The sequence below is a fragment of the Mesoplodon bidens genome (genome assembly GCF_964165515.1).
Source record: "Mesoplodon bidens genome assembly, chromosome: 7".
Taxonomy (NCBI): domain Eukaryota; kingdom Metazoa; phylum Chordata; class Mammalia; order Artiodactyla; family Ziphiidae; genus Mesoplodon; species Mesoplodon bidens.
Genome location: NC_138164.1, coordinates 70,149,481 through 70,173,575, shown reverse-complemented (window position 1 = coordinate 70,173,575; position 24,095 = coordinate 70,149,481). Strand labels below are relative to the sequence as shown.

Here is a 24,095-nt window from a genome sequence, read left to right as displayed (position 1 = left end):
TTGCTTTAGGTGCAAGGTTAGGTTGTTTATTCGAGATGTTTCCTGTTTCTTAAGGTAGGATTGTATTGCTATAAACTTCCCTCTCAGAACTGCTTTTGCTGCATCCCATAGGTTTTGGGTCGTCGTGTCTCCATTGTCATTTGTTTCTAGGTATTTTTTGATTTCCTCTTTGATTTCTTCAGTGATCACTTCGTTATTGAGTGGTGTATTTTTTAGCCTCCATGTGTTTGTATTTTTTACAGCTCTTTTCCTGTAATTGATATCTAGTCTCATAGCATTGTGGTCAGAAAAGATACTTGATACAATTTCAATTTTCTTAAATTTACCAAGGCTTGATTTGTGACCCAAGATATGATCTATCCTGGAGAATGTTCCATGAACACTTGAGAAAAATGTGTATTCTGTTGTTTTTGGATGGAATGTCCTATAAATATCAATTAAGTCCATCTTGTTTAATGTATCATTTAAAGCTTGTGTTTCCTTATTTATTTTCATTTTGGATGATCTGTCCATTGGTGAAAGTGGGGTGTTAAAGTCCCCTACTATGATTGTGTTACTGTTGATTTCTCCTTTTATGGCTGTTAGTATTTGCCTTATGTATTGAGGTGCTCCTATGTTGGGTGCATAAATATTTACAATTGTTATATCTTCTTCTTGGATCGATCCCTTGATCATCATATAGTGTCCTTCATTGTCTCTTCTAGTAGTCTTTATTTTAAAGTCTATTTTGTCTGATATGAGAATTGCTACTCCAGCTTTCTTTTGGTTTCCATTTGCATGGAATATCTTTTTCCATCCCCTTACTTTCAGTCTGTATGTGTCTCTAGGTCTGAAGTGGGTCTCTTGTAGACAGCATATATATGGGTCTTGTTTTTGTATCCATTCAGCCAATCTGTGTCTTTTGGTGGGAGCATTTAGTCCATTTACATTTAAGGTAATTATTGATATGTATGTTCCTATTCCCATTTTCTTAATTGTTTTGGGTTCATTACTGTAGGTCTTTTCCTTCTGTTGTGTTTCTTGCCTAGAGAAGTTCCTTTAGCATTTGTTGTAAAGCTGGTTTGGTGGTGCTGAACTCTCTCAGCTTTTGCTTGTTTGTAAAGGTTTTAATTTCTCCATCAAATCTGAATGAGATCCTTGCTGGGTAGAGTAATCTAGGTTGCAGGTTTCTCTCCTTCATCACTTTAATTATGTCCTGCCACTCCCTTCTGGCTTGTAGAGTTTCTGCTGAGAGATCAGCTGTTATCCTGATGGGGATTCCCTTGTGTGTTATTTGTTGTTTTTGCCTTGCTGCTTTTAATATGATTTCTTTGTGTTTAATTTTTGACAGTTTGATTAATATGTGTCTTGGTGTATTTCTCCTTCGATTTATTCTGTATGGGACTCTCTGTGCCTCCTGGACTGGATTAACTATTTCCTTTCCCATATTAGGGAAGTTTTCAACTATAATCTCTTCAAATATTTTCTCAGTCCCTTTTTCTCTTCTTCTTCTGGAACCCCTATAATTCGAATGTCCGTGCATTTAATATTGTCTCAGAGGTCTCTGAGACTGTCTGTTCTTTTCATTCTTTTTTCTTTATTTTGCTCTGCAGCAGTTATTTCCACTATTTTATCTTCCACCTCACTTATCCGTTCTTCTGCCTCAGTTATTCTGCTATTGATCCCATCTAGAGTATTTTTCATTTCATTTATTGTGTTTTTAATCGATGCTTGATTCATCTTTAGTTCTTCTAGGTCCTTGTTAACTGTTTCGTGCATTTTGTCTATTCTATTTCCAAGATTTTGGATCTGGGAAATAGAATCTTGGATCATCTTTACTATCATTATTCTGAATTCTTTTTCAGGTAGACTGCCTATTACGTCTTCATTTGTTAGGTCTGGTGGGATTTTATCTTGCTCCTTCTCCTGCTGTGTGTTTTTATGTCTTCTCATTTTGCTTATGTTACTGTGTTTGGGGTCTCCTTTTTGCAGGCTGCGGGTTCATAGTTCCCGTTGTTTTTGCTGTGTGTCCCCAGTGGCTAAGGTTGGTTTAGTGAGTTGCGTAGGCTTCCTGGTGGAGGGGACTAGTGCCTGTGTTCTGGTGGATGAGGCTGGATCTTGTCTTTCTGTTGGGCATGTCCATGTCTGGTGGTGTGTTTTGGGGTGTCTGTGGACTTTTTATAATCTTAGGCAGCCTCTCTGCTAATGGGTGGCATTGTGTTCCTGTCTTGCTAGTTGTTTGTCATAGGGTGTCCAGCACTGTAGCTTGCTGGTCGTTGAGTGAAGCTGGGTGCTCGTGTTGAGATGAAGATCTCTGGAAGATTTTCGCCATTTGATATTATGTGGAGCTGGGAGGTCTCTTGTGGACCAATGTCCTGAAGTTGGCTCTCCCACCTCAGAGGCACAGCACTGACTCCTGGCTCCTCAATTTGGGATGATTTGTTGTCTATTCATGTATTCCACAGACGCAGGGTACATCAAGTTGATTGTGGAGCTTTAATCTGCTGCTTCTGAGGCTGCTGGGAGAGATTTCCCTTTCTCTTCTTTGTTCTCACAGCTCCCGGGTCTCAGCTTTGGATTTGGTCCCGCCTCTGCGTGTAGGTCGCCGGAGGGCGTCTGTTTTTCGCTCAGACAGGACAGGGTTAAAGGAGCCACTGCTTCGGGGACTCTGGCTCACTCAGTCCTGGGGGGAGGGAGGGTCACGGAGTGCAGGGCGAGCCTGCAGCGGCAGAGGCCGGCGTGACATTGCACCAGCCTGAGGCGAGCCGTGCGTTCTCCCAGGGAAGCTGTCCCTGGATCCCGGGACCCCAGCAGTGACGGGCTGCACAGGCTCCTGGAAGGGCGGCGTGGACAGTGACCTGAGCTCGCACACAGGCCTCTTGGCGGCGGCAGCAGGAGCCCCAGCATCCCACGCCCGTCTCTGGGCTTCGCGCTTTCAGCCGCGGCTCACGCCCATCTGTGGAGCTCCTTTAAGCATCGCTCTTAATCCCCTCTCCTCGCGCACCGGGAAACCAAGAGGGAAGAAAAAGTCTCTTGCCTCTTCGGCAGCTCCAGAGTTTTCCTGGACTCCCTCCCGGCTAGCTGTGGCACATTAGCCCCCTTTAGGCTGAGTTCTCGCCGCCAGCCCCAGTCCTCTCTCTGCACTCTGACCGAAGCCCGAGCCTCAGCTTCCAGCGCCGCCCACCCCGGCGTGCGAGCAGACAAGCCTCTCGGGCTGGTGAGTGCCGGTCGGCACCGATCCTCTGTGCGGAAATCTCTCCGCTTTGCCCTATCCAGGTACGTGGGGAGTTTCTTGCCTTTTGGGATGTCTGAGGTCTTCTGCCAGCGTTCAGTAGGTTTTCTGTAGGAGTTGTTCCACGTGTAGCTGTATTTCTGGTGTATCTGTGGGGAGGAAGGTGATCTCCGCGTCTTACTCTTCCGCCATCTTCCCTGGAAGTCTCTGAAATCTTTAACATAGTGAAATTCCTGGCCAGTGGGTAAGGTTTCATAGTTTACAAACAGAAGACAGAATATTAAATAAGCCTGTAGACGTTAGGCATATTTGAGAATTAGTTACTTTTTCAGGGAGTAAAAAGGAATGCATCTTACCCAAAGCCTGGACGATTCTTGCTTTTGTCTTTAGATGAATTGAAATTCATGTAAGGACAAAAGCAACTTCAGGCATCAAGCCAATTGTCTTTCTACTCCTCTCCTCCCAGCCAAAAAAAAAAACAAAAAAACATAGCAGTTAGTAGAAATTTTGCTGCCTATATACGACTTACAAAAGGAAACAGATGTTCCAGTACAAAGTCAGTAAGATGCATTTGATACCAGATTCATTCTCTTTTCTTTCATTGCACTTGGATTTATTCATAAACACACCCACACTTTTCAAGAAATGGTCCTTTAGGTTCTAAGTAAGGCCTTGTTAATAGGTAACCTAATAAGATGTTTTAAGCTAAATACAGAAAGATTCGTGTACTGTTCCTGAGAATCTTAAGAAGTAAAATGCTTAGAGGTTTGCTCTGTTTTATAAACTTGATATATGTGCTTTTTTGAACTAGGTAAAAATGGGGCACATTTTTTTTAAAAAAAGACTTTTTTCTGCTTAACTTTTTTAATATCTCCTGATTTAATCTAGATATGACTGTCAGCTAAACAAATACAATCCTGATTTATAGTACAAGTTCAGTATTTTTAAATGAATAAGTGATTGAATAAATGGAAGAATGAATTACTATTCTAGCCTGCGATTGGGAATCTCTTCTTCATCCAAATGCTGTCCTGTACAATCTGGCTTAAAAAATGGGAACTGTTCACTCTTCAGGCCAGCCATGAGAAGTGGTTATGGGAATTCTTTCACCTGTGCAAGAAATTCTGCTAGTGCTTTTAGGGGAAGACTTCTAAGATGTCTCGAACTGGCCTTTCAATGGGATATGTATAAATATAAATTCATGAAATTGTATTTCATTGTGGTTTTTGTCTATGTGTTTGTGTGTGTAGGTATATAATATATATTCATGCATATATGAGCATATTTATGTCTTTATATGATGTATAAGTGAAATTTATGTACACATATATGAATTCATATATACTTATGTGTATTTGGTGGTAGCATCCTAAAACCCTCATCTGCATAGTCTTATCTGCCCCTACTTTGCCATTAAAATCTTTGGCCTTATCCTAGGATGAGAGAGCAATAGACCCTTACACAGACATACTACCCACCCAACATTAAGTGCTGTGAAATGGCCGTATGTGGGTAATAAGGTTTTGTCTCTAAAATGCTGTGCTATGCTTTGCTACCAGAGATTTGTGCCCTGACCTTCTAAAGAAGCTTCTGTTTTCAAACCAGCTTTCATTTTTTCTGAGGTTGTCAATTTTGCCATCTGGTGGATGTATCTTCTGGGAGAGAAGGAGCTGCATGAACAAAAACTTTCAAGGAAGCATTATTGCATAATTTGCTTGAGGTCCGAGCCAATATTCTGGAAGCTGGTTCATCATTTATTGTGATGTGGCAAATATTAGAGGACTTTATAAACACATTGTGCTTTTGAAGTGTATTCCCAAAAGATTGAAAATGGCAGAATGTGGCAATTCATGTTTATGCCTCAAGGAGAATTATTAACCTGCCTAAAATACAATGATAGACCAACGCTTTTTTGTCAGCTCTACTTACCCTTGGACTTCAGTGTCTGAAAGATATTTTAGGGAATCACAGAAGTAAACAGAAAATATATTTTTGTTGCCTGAATCATAAAAATAAAATTTATTTCCATTGCAAAATAGAAGAAAGTAAATACTCCATATTTCTGCTTCTGCTTCTAAAAGGCTAACTATAGAACCAAAGAGATTTTTTATATTCTAGTTAAGTACCTTCTAAAAGAAATATATACCTCTCTGTTGCACTCCAATTTAGTTTATTTACTTTACCTTCAGATGTAGAAATAGTCTAGAGTTGATGCTGAGAATTAAATGCTTTATATTGTATTCTTAAATCCTTTGTCAAATATGTGTTCTTTAAAGAAAAATGATATAGGCAGAATTTCACTCCAATAGATGAGAGAAGACTCTAAGAGGAATATAAAGTAGATTTCAAGCCTCATTTTCTTTTAAAGTCTGATTGGATTCTGCCTGTGATTAGGGAATTAAGGAGAAAACATAGAGGTGAATTAGTTCCTTCAGGCTTCTATTGGGCAAACTATTATTCTATTGTACCTCTTGATACAGCAGGGGACTGAACGAGTTTCTTTTTTTTTTTTTTTTTCTTCTTCAAAAGGTAAACTGCTTAGTTTTTGGTAATTGGTAGAAGCAAAAATAAATAGAAAGAAACAGATATTTAAATATACTATTTTAAGGAATAACTAAGATAAAGCCCATAAAGTGCTTAACATAGTAATAATCAATAAAAATAAAGCTCTCATTCATTCATTTATTCAACAAATACTTATTACAGATTTATGATTTACCCAAAAGTAAAATTAACATGGTTTCCTCCCTATGAATACAACTTTTATAATGTAATCTGATAACTGTTGGCAGCAGAAGCAAGATCAGTGTACACTGGGAGCACAAAAGAAAGCCTATTTAAGCCCAACTAGTGGGTCACATAAGATTCCCAGCACAGATGATGCTTGAGCTGAGTTTAGATAAATGGGAGGGGGTGAGTTGGCATGGAAATGGAAATGTCCTGATTGTATTCAAGAGACTATAAGTAGGAGTGGAGAGGAGGAATGGAGGGAGATGGGATGGGACAGAATATGAAGGGCTTTTGTGGACTGAGCAAAAGTTAAATAGTATCCAAAAGCTAAGAAGAGACATTGTGTTTAGCACATTGTGAGACAGGATCATGAAAGAAGAGTTAACTAAACATGGTCTTGATTCTCAAAAAGCTCTGATAGATCCCGTATATATGTGTTAGCCTATGGTATTTGTTTTTCTCTTTCTGACTTACTTCACTCTGTATGACAGTCCCCAGGTCCATCCACCTCACTACAAATAACTCAATTTCGTTTCTTTTTATGGCTGAGTAATATTCCATTGTATATATGTGCCACATCTTCTTTACCCATCATCTGTAAATGTACACTTAGGTTGATTCCATGTCCTGGTTATTGTAAGTAGTGCTGCAATGAACATTGTGGTACATGACACTTTTTGAATTATGGTTTTCTCAGGGTATAGGCCCAGTAGTGGGATTGCTGGGTCGTATGGTAGTTCTATGTTTAGTTTTTTAAGGAACCTCCATACTGTTCTCCATAGTGGCTGTATCAATTTACATTCCCACCAACAGTGCAAGAGGGTTCCCTTTCTCCACACCTTCTCCAGCATTTAAAGTTTGAAGATTTTTTGATGATGGCCATTATGACTAGTGTGAGGTGATACCTCATTGCAGTTTTGATTTGCATTTCTCTAATGATTAGTGATGTTGAGCATCCTTTCATGTGTTTGTTGGCAATCTGTATATCTTCTTTGGAGAAATGTCTATGCAGGTCTTCTGCCCATTTTTGGATTTCTCCATGTTAAGTGCTTTGTAAGAATTAACTCATAGACTATTTATGACTGCATTTCTTAAACATTTTGGCCTCAGGACCCCTTTTCACTCAAAATTATTGAGAACTCCTATATTGTTTTTATGTGTTTTATCTGTCAATATATATTGTATTAAAGATTAAAATCGAGCACTTAAAAGTATTTATTCATTAATTTATAAGTAACAATAATAATTTCATTACATGCTAACATAAGTAACTTTTTATTAAAAATAACAATATTTTTCAAAGCAAAAAAAGATTAGCAAGAAGACTGGCATTATTTTATATTTTTCAAATCTCTTAACTCTGGCTTAATATAAGAAATCTGAATTCTCCTATCTTCATCTATATTTAATCTGTTGTGCAAGTTGTTTTAGTCAAAGTAAATGAGGAAAATGTGGTTACTTCACAGATATGAATGCAGAAAGGTGAAATGTTTCTATAATCTTTTCAGGTAATTGTGGGTATTCTTCTTTGATACTCCATCAAAACTTGACAAATCATAGTTTTTTAAAGATTAGTTTCAAGGTAGAATCTGAAACCATATCAATGAACTTTTTGTACTATGTTATAAAAAAACTAATCTATCTATCTTAAGCTTTAAATGGACCTTTTACTCATGTGTGGGCTTGTAAAATCATGTATTAGTTAAATGGAAAATAATGATTCACTGAATTATAGAGATCACCCAGATGTTGACTTATTTCATTATACAATACCAAAAAATCCTATTTGTCAGTATTATGACCCATCCCATCAGAAAAGTCTTTTATGTCTTGGGAAGCTGTCATGCTCATGGTGGTGGATACTTGAAAACTCAGTCTTTACAATTGACAAATGCTATCAGCTGTTTCCTTGAAAAAACAAACTCACTTCATCAATTTTCCGGAAAGTTTTTGCCAAATACCCAAGACTGAATCATCAGAGTTTGTATTTCAGTCATTTTTTCTCAAGTAAAAATGACAATCAATGAAAATGTGGTTAGTTTAGCTTGCAACTCAAATGATTGCACATTTTTTTCCCTTGGGAAAACCATATGTAATATACAAAAGTACTTTAGGCATGCCTCTCATTTCATCAAACAGAATATTATAATGTTATGGACTCAAAAGTAATGATTTTATAAAATTAATAATCTTCACTGCTTCATCAAAGATAATTCTTAAGTAAAACTGACATTTCTTTGTTTTTGTTGTGAATGTATGTTTAGTAAAGAATCCAATGATTACTAGTCCACTTTGGTACCACTGCCTTGTTTTATTCTAAGGCACCAACAATTTTACCCACCATTACTTTTGCACCATCAGTGCAAAGGTAAACATGGTGAGAAAGACAAATAATATCTTGTTATTATGAAAACACTTTTGATCTTGAAGACATTTTGAGTACTGCTAGTTTATAACCAACACAAAAGCTGTTATTAATCCTTTTTTTCAGATGAGGAAGCTATGCTTCAGAGAACTTAAAAGAACTGTTGAGGATCACAAGCCAAGAAGTGGTAGAGCTAGGATCTAAACACAACAGGAATGACTCTGGAGCTTGGTTTCTTAATCCGTTCCAAGAGAGTGGTGCCTAATAGGTTATAGCAAGTGCCCATCTCCATCCCTCTTGGCCTAGTCAAGATTGATAGAGATGGGGTATGGGTTGAAGGCTTGTTAAATCAGAGCCACAGTTAGTTATTCCCAAGTTACCACTTCAAAGGAAAGTTACTTTTAAGGGACATAAGTTTTAGTTGTAGGTTGTAACAAATAAGCACCTAGAGTACTGCCAAGAAGTAGTAAAAAGAAAGAATAAGTGTACACTGCCAGAAAAAGAAAAAAAAAACTCTAGGAATCAGCCTTTTAAAAAAATCCTCATGGTTCAGTAAAGAGAGAAAAGATTGTTTTGTTCAAAGGTTGGTGGTTTTCAAAGATTTGGAATAGAATACAGAAGAAGATCTAAATTGTTGATATGAGAGAAATTGGGAAAAATTATACTTTTGAAATACAGTGAATCAAAAGAAATGGTGTATAAAGTGATCATTCCCAGACACTGGGATTTTGCAGTATCCTAGGCAATAGGAAATGAGGAAATTAGCTAGGATAGAGGAAGTGGGAATAGAAATAAGAGGATGAAAACAAGAGGTACTCAATAGATAGAATGAACAAAACTTAGCAAATGATGGAGGAGAAAGCCTAGGGAGAGGAAGAGCCAAAGATAAATATGTACTGTCGTGCCACCCCCCACCATGTTCCCATGTATATGGCACATCTCCCCAACTAGATTTAAGCTCCTTCAGAAATAGAACAACGTCTTTTATTTTCTTTTGTTCACAGAATTTAATACAATGTTGAGCACATAGTAGGTACTCAAATAAATAAATATAGAATTAATTAGGTGATTTAACCTTTAGCCCTCTTATATTAAAATCAAGTAACCCCCCTTTAACCCCTTCACCTGACCCTTCCTTATTAGCTCATTCATACAAATTATTTAGAGTATTTTTCAGGGTTTTAAAAATTTTTTTATTGAAATACAGTTGATTTACAATGTTGTGTTAGTTTCAGGTGTATAGCAAAGTGATTCAGTTATATATATATACATATTTATTCTTTTTTTACATTCTCTTCCATTATAGGTTATTACAAGATATTTAGTATAGTTCCCTGTGCTATACAGTAGGTCCTTGTTGGTTATTTATTTTATATATAGTATCTTCAGTTTATTTTAACTCAGCAAACATTTACTGAACGTTTGCTCTTACCAGGAATTGGATTGCAAATTTAGTGTATCCCCTGTCCTCCAGATGCTAAGAATCTAGAGGAAGAGGGACACATATACAAATAACTTTGTGGTCTTAATCACATTATGAATGAAATTGTGTGGAATCACAGAAGAAAGGGCAATCATGTATGCCTGAGCAGTTGGAGAAAACATCGCAGATAGTATTTGAGGTAAATTTTGGTGTCTGAACAGGAATTCAACAAGAGAAGAAGTATTTCAGGCAGAAGAAGCCCTTCAATTTAGTTCATGCAAGAATGCATTCAATTCTTTTCATGCATAGGTACTACATGGTTCGGGCACAGAAAATGTATAACTCAGTTTTGATGCTTTGGATTGATGCTCACAATAGAATAGGGAAGATAAGCAAGTAAACAATACAATCAATGTGCTGCATATAATAGTAAAGTTGTGAACCAAGCACAAAATAATATATATAGAGAGAAGAAAATGAAGGAGAAAGTGAGGATCTACTCTGGGTCAGGCATTTTTTCTTTACATGCTACCAAGGGGCATATAAATCTACACAGAAGAAAATACAACTTAGTCAAATAGTGAGCAAGTTACAAAATGCTGATGCTTAGATCATATCTCTGGCTTGGGGACATATTTTCTTTGGTCTTCACAATGTTGCACTGTGTGGCAGTCATGGAATGTGCCTCTCAAACTGCCAGTTACAGGGAGCATAGTTGACTAAGAACCTATATATATTTCAATTTAATAATTTTCCAGCATTTAAAAATTGGTATTTTACTTAAGAAAATTTGATTCCTAGCTTCCCTCAGCAGGGAAAAACAATCTCCCAACATTAGGCCCTCATTCTAGAGTGCCCACCATCCATAAGAGCTGAATAGTACCTCTTCCCTTTAGATGAGATATATGCTCGATCCCCCCTCTTCCCTATTGTATTCCCAACACGAAGACCAGTTGCCATTTAACCACACTCTTGCTTTGTTGTTTTACCTCTCCTGGGTCCATTTTGCCATCCTGTATGTCTTGTCTGCCTTCTTTGTCATTTGAGTTTGATATCCATTATTTTGATCACATTCTGCCATGAGAAGGATAGAGTGAAGTGACACAGGCCCGGAAGCCACAGGATCAATGAGGAGAACTAATGAAGTTCTAAGCCGGGCAGTGATAATTGAAATTGAGAGGAGCTGGATGGATTTGAAGGATCTTTCAAAGAGAGAATTGACAAGTCATGATGTTTAATAAAATGCGGGGACTGGTAGGCAGGTAGGAATCAAGGATGGCTATCAGATTCCTTGATGTGGTAACTGAGTATTTCATACGCTTCCCCATTTCTTTCTTATTTTCTATATATAAACTGTCCTAAACAGATATATACTTTAATGCTTCATACACCAGGAAGTTTTCAGAAAAAGCAAGAAGAGATGTCATTGGAAATAGAAGGCTTAATGGGCATGCAAGAGAGGGACTCCATTGTTAACAGTTTACATTGAAAAAATGATCAAGACGTTAAGAGACTATGGAGGTAGCTGTTGAGAAGTATATATTAGCTTCTAGTGGCATTCAGTTGAATACTATTGCAGGGGTACAAGATAGATGTTACTTAAACATTTTGCAGTTGGAATGTCATTGACAATGTCCTAAATCAGATCTTAAGAACTCACAGCTCAAACACTATATTGGATCCCAAATTACTCTCCTTGCTTTCTGACTCAATCCATCAAGCCTATTCTTAATTCATCCTATACAAAGTCTTTGAATGAATTGTAGTAAAATGCCACATTTATCATGTCATGCCTTCTGAAGAAAACCTAGTTTCTCCAGGAACCTATACTCCTAGGTCTGGTATTCAGAAAACTTTCACGTACTCCCTCAAGGAGATGTTATGGGGGCTTTGGCACATCTTGTTCCTCTGCTTGGAACCCTTTCAACTGCCACACTGCCTCACATCCTAGTCCTCTTCTCATCTTTACCCTGGGTCTTTCCTCACTCTCACCAAACAATTTTGGCCCTTTTTTTTTTCTTTTGTCTATTTTGTCTCTTTCTTTCTTCCAAGGAAACTTCAGTGTCGGCTACAACTCTGACCTGCCCATCACTTTAATACATTCGCATGATTTGACATTTATGCACTCCCATGACTATCAATGAGTTTTGCTCCATCTCTGAAATCTTGAACCCTAAAATCCCATCGTGTCCACAGCTTGCCACCCTCTCTTCTGTTCCCAGTTCCCCGTAAATCCATCATTTGACCTTGTTATGACCTCAGTCTATCTATCCAGTCTCTGAGCATCCTCCTTGCTTCTCTTCCTTCCCTATCCTTTGTGATTTATATACTCATTCCTTTGAGAGTCAACCACATTTGCTTTTCAAACCTCAGCCCTAAGGCAATCAAACCTTCCCTTTTTGCTGTTCAAGATTACTAAACTCTGTGGGAGAAAATCTCATAATCACGCTGACAATGTCCCACCTCAGTGCTGCTCACCAGACCCCACCGATCCCAACATGTCTCTCTTGCCTCACAGCTGCAATTCCAACCCTTTACTGCTTTACTTAAGTCTCCACATTCATTCTAGACTTTTCCCTCTAATGTCCTGACATCTAAATATATAGAGCAAAGACATGTCATCAGTCAAGAACGCCTTCGGTTTCCTCCTCCTCTATCTTAAAAGGACCCTATAACTTCTTCCCCCTTAAAATAACACTATAATTTTTATCTAAAGGGTGAGACAAAATGGACGTGGTAAAGAAGAAAAGGTATCCCTCTCCCAAGCCAAGGCTGAGTTATGCTATCTTAAAGCAAAGTTTCCTTTGTTCTTTTGCTAGACAAGTTCTACAAATATAATGTGTGTGTGTTTATAATTTATAAGGAAAAATTAATGATGGACTTGCTCAAAATGACAAAAGAAAAAAAGGTCTATAATTCTGATATCTATGAGCAATATTAACATGTCCGTGAACATACTTCCAAATTTTTTCTATGCATATATATTACAAAGCGAGATCAAAGTTTAAGTCCTATATTATTTTCTATTTTCTTTATCTAAAGATGTACTGTAAAGATCTTTTCATCTCATGATACCATTGTATTCCTTGGTATGGCTATAGCACATGTATTTAACCAGTACCTATGGTAGGACTCAGAGAATCTGGACTCTAGACCCTCTTCTCACTCCTCCTTTGTCAGGATTTGTTTCCCACGTGCTCTCCTTCTCACCTGTACCTTCAGTCTCCCTTTCCATGGGCTTCTCCCCCCTATACCACAGACATGCTGAGTCCCCTCCCTGCCATCCTCTAAAATCTTTCTACTACCCTGCCTCCTTCTCATCAGATACTACCATGTATCCCCCCTAAGAACAGAACTCTTTCACAGAAACAGGAATCTGCCTTCACTATGTCACCTATTTCCTTCTCATAAATTTTTTGGTCTACTGTAATCTGGCATTCTCTGTCCACCTGTTTGTTGAAACTGCTTCCTCTCCGCCATCCCCTTAAAACGCTTTCCCCTAAACAGTTACCAATCCCCAAATGCAGATCTCCTGATGGCTCCTCTACTCAGCATCTTCCAGAAAAACACAGTTTTAATAAAGCAAACTTTGGGACATCCTAAATGCAACTCATAGAAGTTGTAACTGAGTGAAAACAGGCATCTCTTATTCCTGGGCTAAGACCTTTAGCCAAGTTACATGGATTGTTAGCATGTTAAGAAGAAAAAAAAAAGGAGAATTTGAGGGGGAAAATCTTTTGTTGTTAATCGTAAGCAACAGTAGTTAGGAATGTCTGTGTTACATTCATATGTTTATACCCTAATAAGGGGCCTGGGGCCATTCATCTTTTAATATTGCAGTATGTTGTAGAAAGTGGATGAGAGAAAGACTTTGAATGATTTTCAACAGGTAATAACTATGAAAAAGATATGTTTTTATTCTCTGTGCCATTCTAGATTTACTGCCTAAAATAAAATTACTTTCAGGAAAATTTAGAAGATTATTTGCCAGCTAATAGACCTTTCTATCAAGTGATGTTTTTTATCCTGGCATATAGCCTACAGAATTCTTTAATATGTTATTATCTGTTTTAACTTTTTAAAAAATATCTTTATTCTACCTACTTATATTGGTCACCATTCTATTGTATTTGTTGATCAGTTGTCAAGTTGTGCACTAGTAATTTTCAATCTCAGTGCATGTCAGAAATTTACAGATGGGAGGCTAAGGTATAATTATATACTTGAAAATAACATATATATTACTTTGTAGTATAAATTATAGTAAATAAAAATAAATGTCCTGCTGGAGCAGATATGCAGACAATAGGCTTGTTTGACATTCTTGGCAGGGAGTAAAAGGAACATATAGATCCTGCTGAAATGAGGGGAATGCACTGAAATCTTGGGGTTGGTAACAAGATATACAAAAATTCAATGTATCAAAACAGGCCATAGGTGTTGAAAGTTTAAAAAATAGTGTTTGTGTCTTCCCTTATCTAGCTTTTATTTACCTAACAATTCTCAATACTACCTAACTAACCATCCTTTCTCCCATATTTAAAATGTGTAACTAAATTATCTTTACCAAGCGAAATAACATATAGTAAAATTGTAGGTTAAAATTCTTCAACAAATACTTGTTGGATGAATAAATGAAGGTATGAATGAAAGAATACATTGTCTTACTTCTATTTGCCTTTATTGTCCTCATGTTTGTAAGGATCCTTTTAGCAGTGCTGTGTCAAACCAAAGGAAGTGAACTAACATTGACTGATTGTCACCCATGTGCCAGGATCTATGCTCTGCTAGTACATATGTCATTTACTTTAATCTTTCTAACAATTCTGTGAAGTAGTTACTATTACGTACATTTTACAGACAAGGAAACTAGACTCAAAGTTAAGAAGGGTACCTAGGGCTTCCCTGGTGGTGCAGTGGTTGAGAGTCCGCCTGCCGATGCAGGGGACACCGGTTCATTCCCCAGTCTGGGAAGATCCCACATGCCACGGAGCAGCTGGGCCCGTGAGCCATGGCCGCTGAGCCTGCGCGTCTGGAGCCTGCACGTCCGGAGCCTGTGCTGCTCCGCAACGGGAGAGGCCACAACAGTGAGACGCCCGCGTACCGCAAAAAAAAAAAAAAAAAGAAAAAGAAAAAGAAAAAGAAAGGTACCTAATGTCAAATATCCAGCAAGGGCAAAGCGGGTACTCAAACCCAGGTCTGAATGGTCCAAATACATTCTTTTCCATTACAAATTTTTTGAATATTTTTTATGATACTGATAGGAGTGGTTTAGACTCTTTTCAAAAACAAAATTTAATGGTTTATTATTGCTATTGTTTTTATTATTTCCTTACCATCAAATTGTTTAACCCAGAAGAGGCAGTGTGATGTAACAGGGAAAAAATTAGTATTTGGAGCCTAAAAAAATCCTGTTTGAATCTGAATTCCTCTATTTATTTACTTTCTGTCTTTATGTAAGTTACTTCACTCTTCTCAGCCTCAGGTTTTTCTTTTGTTTTTATTTGTTTTTGTGTTTTGTTTTTTAATATATAAAAAGGGGAAAATACTGTCTACCAGATAGAGGATTGTAAGAAGCCTCGCTCAGTGTTTAGCATAAAAAGAAAAATGCAATAAACATTAGTTCCCTTAAGGACATTTTTAGTATTTTACTAAGAAGAACTTTATAACTTAAAAAAAGTCTCCCTTTTAGGTAGTTTGAATTATTACTTAATATTATAATAATAGTAATTATTATAGTTTTACTATTACTAATTAGTAAGTAATAATGTTCTTACTAAAAACAAGTCATTTTTAATATTTTAGTGATCACACTTTAATTAAAATTTCATACACTTTTTATTCCTCTCACATTTGTATAATGAACATTTTCTATTGTCATTAAATAGCACTACTGTTTTAATGGCTCCAAAATATTCCCACATTCAGATAGACATACCACAGTATTTTTAACCATTTCTCCATTGTTTGGATGTTTCCGCTTATGAGTTGTTTTCTGTTTTGTTTTGTTTTTAGAAAGAGAAGCATGATACTGCCACAAAGCTTTGAACATAAATCATTGTACACATCTCTGGTTATTTCTTTAGGATAAATTCCTAGAATTGAATTACCAAATTAAATAGTATTTTAAAGTAGGAATTTCTGACAGTCAAAGAAACTCTTTGTCAGTAGGACATTCTATAAATATATATGATTATGATATCACTTTATTTTCCTCTTCTTTTTTACAACCCTATTTTGGGGATAATTTTCTGTTAGAGAATAATTTTTTAATGAAAGAGGAGTTTCTGAGGATATTGTATTTATATTTGCAACCATCAATTAAATGGTAAATTGTCTTTTCTTTTTGCTAATTATTTTTTTCTTTCTGAGAGAAGATAGAGTGTAGTACATGAAAGAGAAAGTACAACTTGGCTAGACAATAGGCTTGTGCTCCTGGGGTAGAGTCAGCCAATGTGGAGGACTGGGAACCAGGAGAAAGAATGGTCCCTGCCAGCCACATTCTCAGGCATGGAATCTGCCCAACTGCAAGGAAACAGCATTCCACCTGGAACTCTATACAGAGGCTGCCCTCACCAGCATGGCACCTTGCAGTTTCCATTGACAGTGTCAGGTACCAACACTCAGTTAATTAGTCACAATTTTCAGGATCTAAGGGTGTTAGCCAGGGATCTGCCTGTTCACATGGAAAGATGGGTGCTCAGAGAGAGAGGTTCTGGGGTCTGCCCTTGTGGCTGGTTGGCTCTGGGATAGTTGTCAGGAGACTGGAGAGATTCAGCCATGGAGAACAGCAGGCAGTAATTTCACTGCTGCTTTTTATCTCTCCCTCTCCACTGAATGCTTCTGCTGGTAGCAAAAGCCTGAAAGGGTCGGCTGGGAGAGAATAATAAGGGAAGAAGGGAAAGCACTTTAAATAATTTCCTTAGCCGAATTCAGATGAGCCTCTTCTAAGGAACCTTGGTGACTGGGTAGGCCCAACTTGCAGATTGGTTTTAACTGAAATACAAAAGCTTTTGGGAATCTTTGGGACTGGAAACACAGGTCCAGTTATACTCTGTCTCTATCTCTCTATCTACCTCCTTTTTTTTTTTTTTGGCCGTGCTGCCTGGCTTGCAGGATCTTAGTTCCACAACCAGGATTTGAACCTTGGCCCCTGGCAGTGAAAGCGCCAAGTCTTAACCACTGGACTGCCAGAGAATCCTACCTACCTCTTTTCATTGTGGATTCTCTGATTCACTCATTCCTTTTTCACTCATTCCTTTCCTCAGAGTGGATTTGAGGGCAGGGGCATGTATGTTAGTAAATGCCAGAGCCACCATGTTCTCCATATGAGAGTCAATTCTAAAAACGATGGTTACATACTGCTAGGTTGTCATCAAAGATGTTGCTTCAAAGGTCTGTGAATTCATACAATAAGTTTTAAAAAATACAGCAGTGACCTACATCCCCCTCTAAAGTTTCCTATAGCATTCCCTTTTTTCCTGCTGACAAAACTGTTTTCCTGCAAATCTAGCCAGAGATCCAGAAGAATCCTTTGAAGTCATCCAGTTTAACCTCTCAGTAGGTGTTTGGATCCCTCATGTTCAGTGTCTAGCCAGCTGCCCATTGAGTGAAGGATCCTCCCTCCCTTGCAAAGCAGCCTATTCCCAATTTGAACAGCTCTTATCTCATCATTCATCCTTCAGCTAAGCCACAATTTGAATTTCTGGGTTTTCCATTTTTATTCTTGAAGCCACACAGAACAAAATGGCTTCTACTTCTGTATTATATTCCTTAACACATTGTGGACTTTTGTTGTGTCCTTTCTGAGTGTTCCCTTTATAACTTGAATATTATCAATAAATTGGTCTGTTCATTCATTCATCAAATATTTAATGAATAATACTATGTGCCACACAAGGAACCAAGAAACAAAGATGAATATTGTATAGTTCCTGCCTACTATAAGGTCAGTTTGAAGGAAAGACTCATAAATATATAATGTCAAAATAACACAGTATATGACATAGCTAAGCAGAGAAATTTACAAAAACTCAGAAGAGGAGTGACTTACGCAATGAAGAGGAGTTGTGGTGGTCATTTAATATTTCCTGGAGCAGATGCCATCTAAACCATCAAAGGGGAGGTGGGAGATTTCTTGTAGAGAATGCAGCATGAGTAAAGGCCAAGAGATGAGCTATCATGTGTACTGTGCAGGAAAGAGACAGCAGTTCAGTTCAGTGTTCCTGGGGGTTAAAGTATGAAGCTAGAAATAAAGGAGACAGGGTTAAGAGCTAGATCATGAATATTTTTCTCAAATGACAAAGTATTCAGCGCCCTCTCCAAAAATTTTGATATTATCAGGGGAAACCATTGAAATATCTCCCAATCTCTGCTTGCCTCCTTCCCTACCCCTATTAATGAAGAAATTGTTATCCCTGAGGTGTCAGCTCTGGTAAGACCAATATACTCTAGTTGATGTTTTTGGAGCTAACCCAAATTACATTGAAAATACTCACCTTCCCATCGTTTCCTTCTAAAACCCAAGATCTTATTCTATAAGTTTCTACTGCCTCATAAGTCACCTAAATACTGTCTTGGTGGCTATAGACCTGACACTGTGGTTGAGGTTATACAGTGAAAATGTACTGATCACCAAACACCAAACTATCACTGTCTTTTCTGCTCTGCCTTGAATTCCATGAAGGCAGAAATCACCTGGTCTTAATCCTAAAGCCTTAGCTTCAAGGCAGTCGTGTAGAAGATATTCATATAACACCAGTGCAGTCATCTGGTGTCAATAGGTAATTAAAACCAAAAATGGATTCACATACATTCTGCTCTGAAGAACCTAATGATCAAGGCTCATCTCATCCAATTTTCCTTCTTGCTTTCCTCATTCTAGCCTCATTGTCTGTTTCTTGGACCTGGCATACCTTTCTTACTTCAGGGATTTTACATACGTTCTTCCCTCTGCCTGGAACATTCTATCCTCCTCTCCAACTCCCACCCTGACCCACTTAGAAGTAACTAAGTGCTCTTCACCTTCAGGAAAAGTCCCTATGTGTGGCTTTCCTGTTAGCCACTCTTACACTCTGCACTTGCCTTTCGTATGACTCATAAACTGAAAGATTCACTGCTGTAGCTCCAGGGCTTAGTCCAGTGTCAGGCACAAAGCTGGTGTTTAATAAATATTAAATAAATTCATTATTTGACTACTGCTAAGTAATATCTCTGTTCAGAGAACACTGGAATTTTTCAAAGAAAACAGAATTAGAGAGAAGTCAGAAGTACAAAGACGAGATTTTAGTGGCTGTGGTTGAATTATTAACTTCAATCTTTCAATGTATAATTGTGAAAACAACCCTCTGAAATTCAGTTTTATTAATTCAGTCAATAAAAATTGCTAAGCATTACCTTGACATTTGCAGTGGTAGTGTAACTGTCAAGTTATACTTGATCTTATCTTAACATTGAACTTTTCTGACTGAGTGCCCTAATTAATTTTTCTGGATTAACTACTAAATTCTTATTCCTCATCTCTTTTTACCCAAGAGCAAAATTTAATCAAGTGATCATAAATTTAGTAAGCTATATTTGTTGTAAGAGTATATAGAGAAATTAAATATCCAGTGACAAGGGACTGGTTAAATAAATGACCTGAGTGAAATATTATTTAGTCATTTAAATGGATAATTATAAAGACTATCTAGCTGTGTGGAAATGGCTTAAAATATAATGTGAATTAGAAAAAAAATAGAATATAGTATGGAAACATAATGTAGCCATGGAGATGGAGATTTAAAAAGCATATAAAAATAAAAAATAAGTAAGACGGTTTGTGAATTTGGGAGAGATGTTTAATTATGTATTACATACAAATTTTAGAGGGCTATATGTACATTGGATGTCAATTACTATAGTCTACAGGAGTAAGTATGAAAGCTATATTAGAGTATAAACTATTCAAATTTACATGCTGCAACAATAATGCATTCCTTGTCTGTATCTACAGCAAATTAAAACCTGTTTATTACTGAAAAGTGTCTCACATTTGCTATGACTCTAGAAGAGGTCCCTGCCCTCTGAAGTCAAAGTTCCTTATTAATAGGAAAACACGTTTCTTTGCTGGATAAATAGTATTAGAGCAACAATACCAGAAATAGCAGAATGAAAACACCTAAATTTCACTGCTCTATCAAATCAAATGTTTTTCATGTGACTCATTTCCTTCCATTCTTTTTCCTATGTGTGTATAATTTTTACAATGGACACTAATGATTTTTTACATGTTCTCATATTACACAGTTTGTAAGCTTTTATTTCCTGCTTCATAATGATCATTTTAATTGCTAATAAAGGAAGCATTTCTTAGAAGCAAAAATATAAGGCCCTTGAATTCTTGCAATGCAGGGACAAACCTGAGTGTTGTTCCTGACCTTCCTTTGTCTGCTGACAGTGCACTTTATAGCTTTGCATACAAGGCTGTTATCACCTGATTTCCATTTGAGTAGTAAGATGATAACGCAGAGTACAAAGAGAACTAGGTTTAGGTGACAGCCACATCATTTAATGTCTGCTTATTGTTTCTACAGGGGAATTCTGGCCTGGGATTCAGTATTGCTGGAGGGACAGATAATCCCCACATTGGAGATGACCCTGGCATATTTATTACGAAGATTATACCTGGAGGTGCTGCAGCAGAGGATGGCAGACTCAGGTAAAGATCTGAAATGTTAGAATTATTTGGAAAGTAAATCTGCCGCATCAATGAGACGTACTTGTGCCTTTGGAGAGTAATAATTCTCCAAAAGTTCTGTACTTGAAAGAGAAGACTGTCAAAGCAAGCTTTCTGTAATGACTTTCCAGATTTCTTATTACTTATTGAATTTCAGCTAGTATTTAATTTGTGTTTGTTGATGGCTACCACATTCAACATTGAGCCAGGCAGTATGAGGAAGGGATACAGATGTATCTTTTGTTCCATGAGGCCTTCAGTCTGATTGGAAAGAAGAATACTATGAGCTGATGAGCAAATAATAAAATGTGTAGAGAACAATATATTGTTACTATTGTAGTGTTAGCAAAGAAATTCCATGTTATGCACCTTGTGTGTATTCATGGATTTGGCAACCATTTATAAGGGCTTTCTGTAGGAGTTTGGATGGAAAGTGTCCGAAAAGCTATTCTGTAAGAAGATTCCAGTCTGAGTCTTAAAAAAATAATTTATTAACCCCACAAACCTGAATGAGAACACAGAGGGAGAAGAAGCAAGTGGTCCCAGGAAACAAGGAAATCGCGTGTCTTGGATGAAACACACCAGGTGAGGTTCTGTAGCTGGAGTGGAGCCAGATTTGCTCAGGATAGAATAGTGGTGGCTTGAGCCAGGGACCCTCTCTTTAAAGAACTAAAGATTATTTGGCAAAATAAAAGAGTCACCCACATGGGGCTCTTGGTAAATAATATAAAATTCTATCAGAGATCAAAACATTAGCTAGGGACTTCCCTGGTGGCTCAGTGATTAAGAATCCGCCTGCCAACGCAGGGGATGCAAGTTTGAGCCCTCGACCGGAAAGATCCCACATGCCGCGGAGCAACTAAGCCCGTGTGCCACAACTACTGAGCCTGTGCTCTAGAGCCCGCGAGCCACAACTACTGAGCCCACGTGCCACAACTACTGAAGCCCGCGCACCTGGAGTCCGTGCTCCAAACAAGAGAAGCCACCACAATGAGAAATCCGTGCACCGCAATGAAGAGTAGCCCCCGCTCGCCGCAACTAGAGAAAGCGCGCGCGCAGCAACAAAGACCCAACACAGCTAAAAATAAACAAATAAATAAATAAATAAAACACTAGCTAAAGGAATTGTAGATTGAACAATTAGGAGAGATTTCCTTGGGGAGAAAAGCATGTCCCAATGTTATTTTAGCACCTCTACTAGATTGTAAATCTCCTCGGGCCAAGCAGTTATATTATAGATGTGAATCCATAAATTCTTGCTGAATGAATGAGAGAGTTTTTGAATGAATGAATGAGTGAGTGAATAAAATGAGAAGAAAAAGGAGGGTGAATTAATGAGTGGGGAGAGAGGGTAGCACAGGCCAAGGTCTGTAGGTAAGAATAGTGTTAGCTTGCATGGAGCCACACTGAAAACTGTGACCTAAGTGGCAGAAATGTAAGCTTTGTAGCCCTTCCTTAGTCTGTTTTTTAAGTGTAAAGAAGCTAGCTTACTGGTTTTTTATAAAGCAGCCAAGGACACTTTTTCCCTATCTAACTGTTCTGATGCAGTGATTACTTTTGACAGCTGCATCTTTGCAGCTTGTGGAGGAAAATCACGCTTTTTTTTTCAGGTACATCGGCCTCCCCTATCAACAAGGAAAGAAATGAGTGACGCTCCTACAGGAAACATGTGCTTTTTGAATAGAATTTTCAGGCTGAATTGACTAAATTAATTTCTGGGTGAGGGAATGTCCATGCTGCAGAGTGAGAGATTAGAACTAGATGCTGTGTAATTCTAGGACTCATGGTGGGGATAATGATTGCTAATACTGGACCCTGGAGAAGCTCCATTTTAAAAGTTTAAAAATAAAGTTGTTAAAGGAAACTTCAGAAAAGTGGGCCACAATCATTTCATACCACTCTTTACCTAGAAGTAGGGGAACTTTCGCTTCAGCCAAACTTTGGCCCTAAGCTTCAGATAAAATAAACTTCATGTTATGTGCTTATTCCACAATTAAGAATGAAAAATAGCATCTCTTAGAGTACCACCACTCTTTGCTCATGCCTACGGAGATAAAAGGGAGTTCTGCTGTGTTGGGATTGTCATTCAATAGTTGTAAAGAGAATAATCATAATGACAGCTAACATTTATTGAGCTTTCATCATGTGTGGAGCATTGGGCTAAGATAGATAGGTAGGTAGGTAAGTAGATAGGTTGGTAGGTGGGTGGATGGTTGGATGGATGGTTACATAGATTGATTGACAGATAGGTTGATAATATAAATAGAGATGTAGGTACACACAGACACACAGACACACAATCTTCTATACACTTACCACAGCCATATGAGGCAGGTACAGTTATGGCCATAATAATATGGACTCGGGAAATTAAGAATTAAATATTTTAAGAAGATCACCCATCTAACTTTGAATACATTCCAAAATCGAGTGCTGTGTATCACTTAAGTACTCCCTAAACTCTAATTCAATAGGAGAATCCCCTACCTCATGTGTTCCTGGCCTAAAAATTCCCAAAGATAAAGTTTTTCACAATAGTAATGCACAACTCTGAACAATTACAAAGTTTGCTGTTTTTCTACTGAGCCACAGTTGTTTTTATTATGAACTCTACCCACTGGTCTTCGTTCTGGCTTCCTGGAGCCAGGGCCGTGACCTATGACTGTGTATGTGAATTTTGCCTGGTGAGGTTGTGCAGTGAATGACCTGAAAAGCTCTGAACAATGGTCCTAACAGGAGCAACACTATACCAACTCCCCAATCCGCATCACAGCCTTGTGCCTATGTGAAGACAGCTCTGGTGTGGGTCTCCAGTTCTTTGTGATAGATCCTTGCTACTACCACTGAGACTGTTTCCCACCTTAACTCCTTCCTGCCATGAACTTGAATGGTTTGGGGACATCTAAGAGTTCCAGAATAACACTCAGTTGAAAATGTGGCAGCGTGACATTAAGATAGATTTCAGAATTTAGCAATTTATCTGGTTCAAAGCCTACTTTTTACAGATGGGAAAGCTGAGGCTCAGACGGGTGACTTATCCTGAGGCATAAATCATTTGGGGGGTCTGTTTTAACTAGACTCCAAATGTCTTTTTTTTTAACTTTTTATTTTATATTGGAGTATAGTTGATTAGCAATGCTGTGATAGTTTCAGGTGGACCTCAGAGTGATTCAGTTATACATATGCATGTATCTATTCTTTTTCAAATTCTTTCCCATTTAGGTTGTTGCAAAATATTGAGCAGAGTTCCCTGTGCCATACAGTAGGTCCTTGTTGCTTATCCATTTTAAACATAGCAGTGTGTACCTGTCAATCCCAAACTCCCTAAATATCTGTTCCCCTGACCCTTCCCACCTGGTAACCATAAGTTCGTTCTCTAGGTCCGTGAGTCTGTTTCTGTTTTGTAAATAAGTTCATTTGTATCATTTCTTTTTCGATTCCACATATAAGCGATACCATACAATACCATATGATATTTCTCTTTCTCTGTCTGACTTGCTTCACTCAGTATGACAATCTCTAGGTCCATCCATGTTGCTGCAAGCATTATTTCATTCTTTTTAGTGTCTGAGTAATATTCCATTGTATATATGTGCCACATCTTCTTTATCCATTCCTCTGTCGATGGGCATTTATGTTGCTTCCATGT

At 37.8% G+C, this 24,095-nt stretch overlaps 1 protein-coding gene across 7 annotated transcripts in view; it reads left to right on the top strand.

The window, feature by feature from the left end:
• DLG2 (discs large MAGUK scaffold protein 2) overlaps positions 1-24,095 on the top strand; it is a 1,231,136-nt gene that overhangs the window by 587,354 nt on the left and 619,687 nt on the right. For all 7 annotated transcript variants that reach the window (XR_014016293.1, XM_081239496.1, XM_081239495.1 and 4 more), the window contains one exon: positions 20,304-20,428. Coding sequence is in view for 6 of the 7 variants with exons in the window: in XM_081239496.1 (XP_081095622.1) it covers positions 20,304-20,428 (125 nt within the window). In the remaining variant the exon portion in view is untranslated. The remainder of the gene's footprint in view (positions 1-20,303; positions 20,429-24,095) is intronic.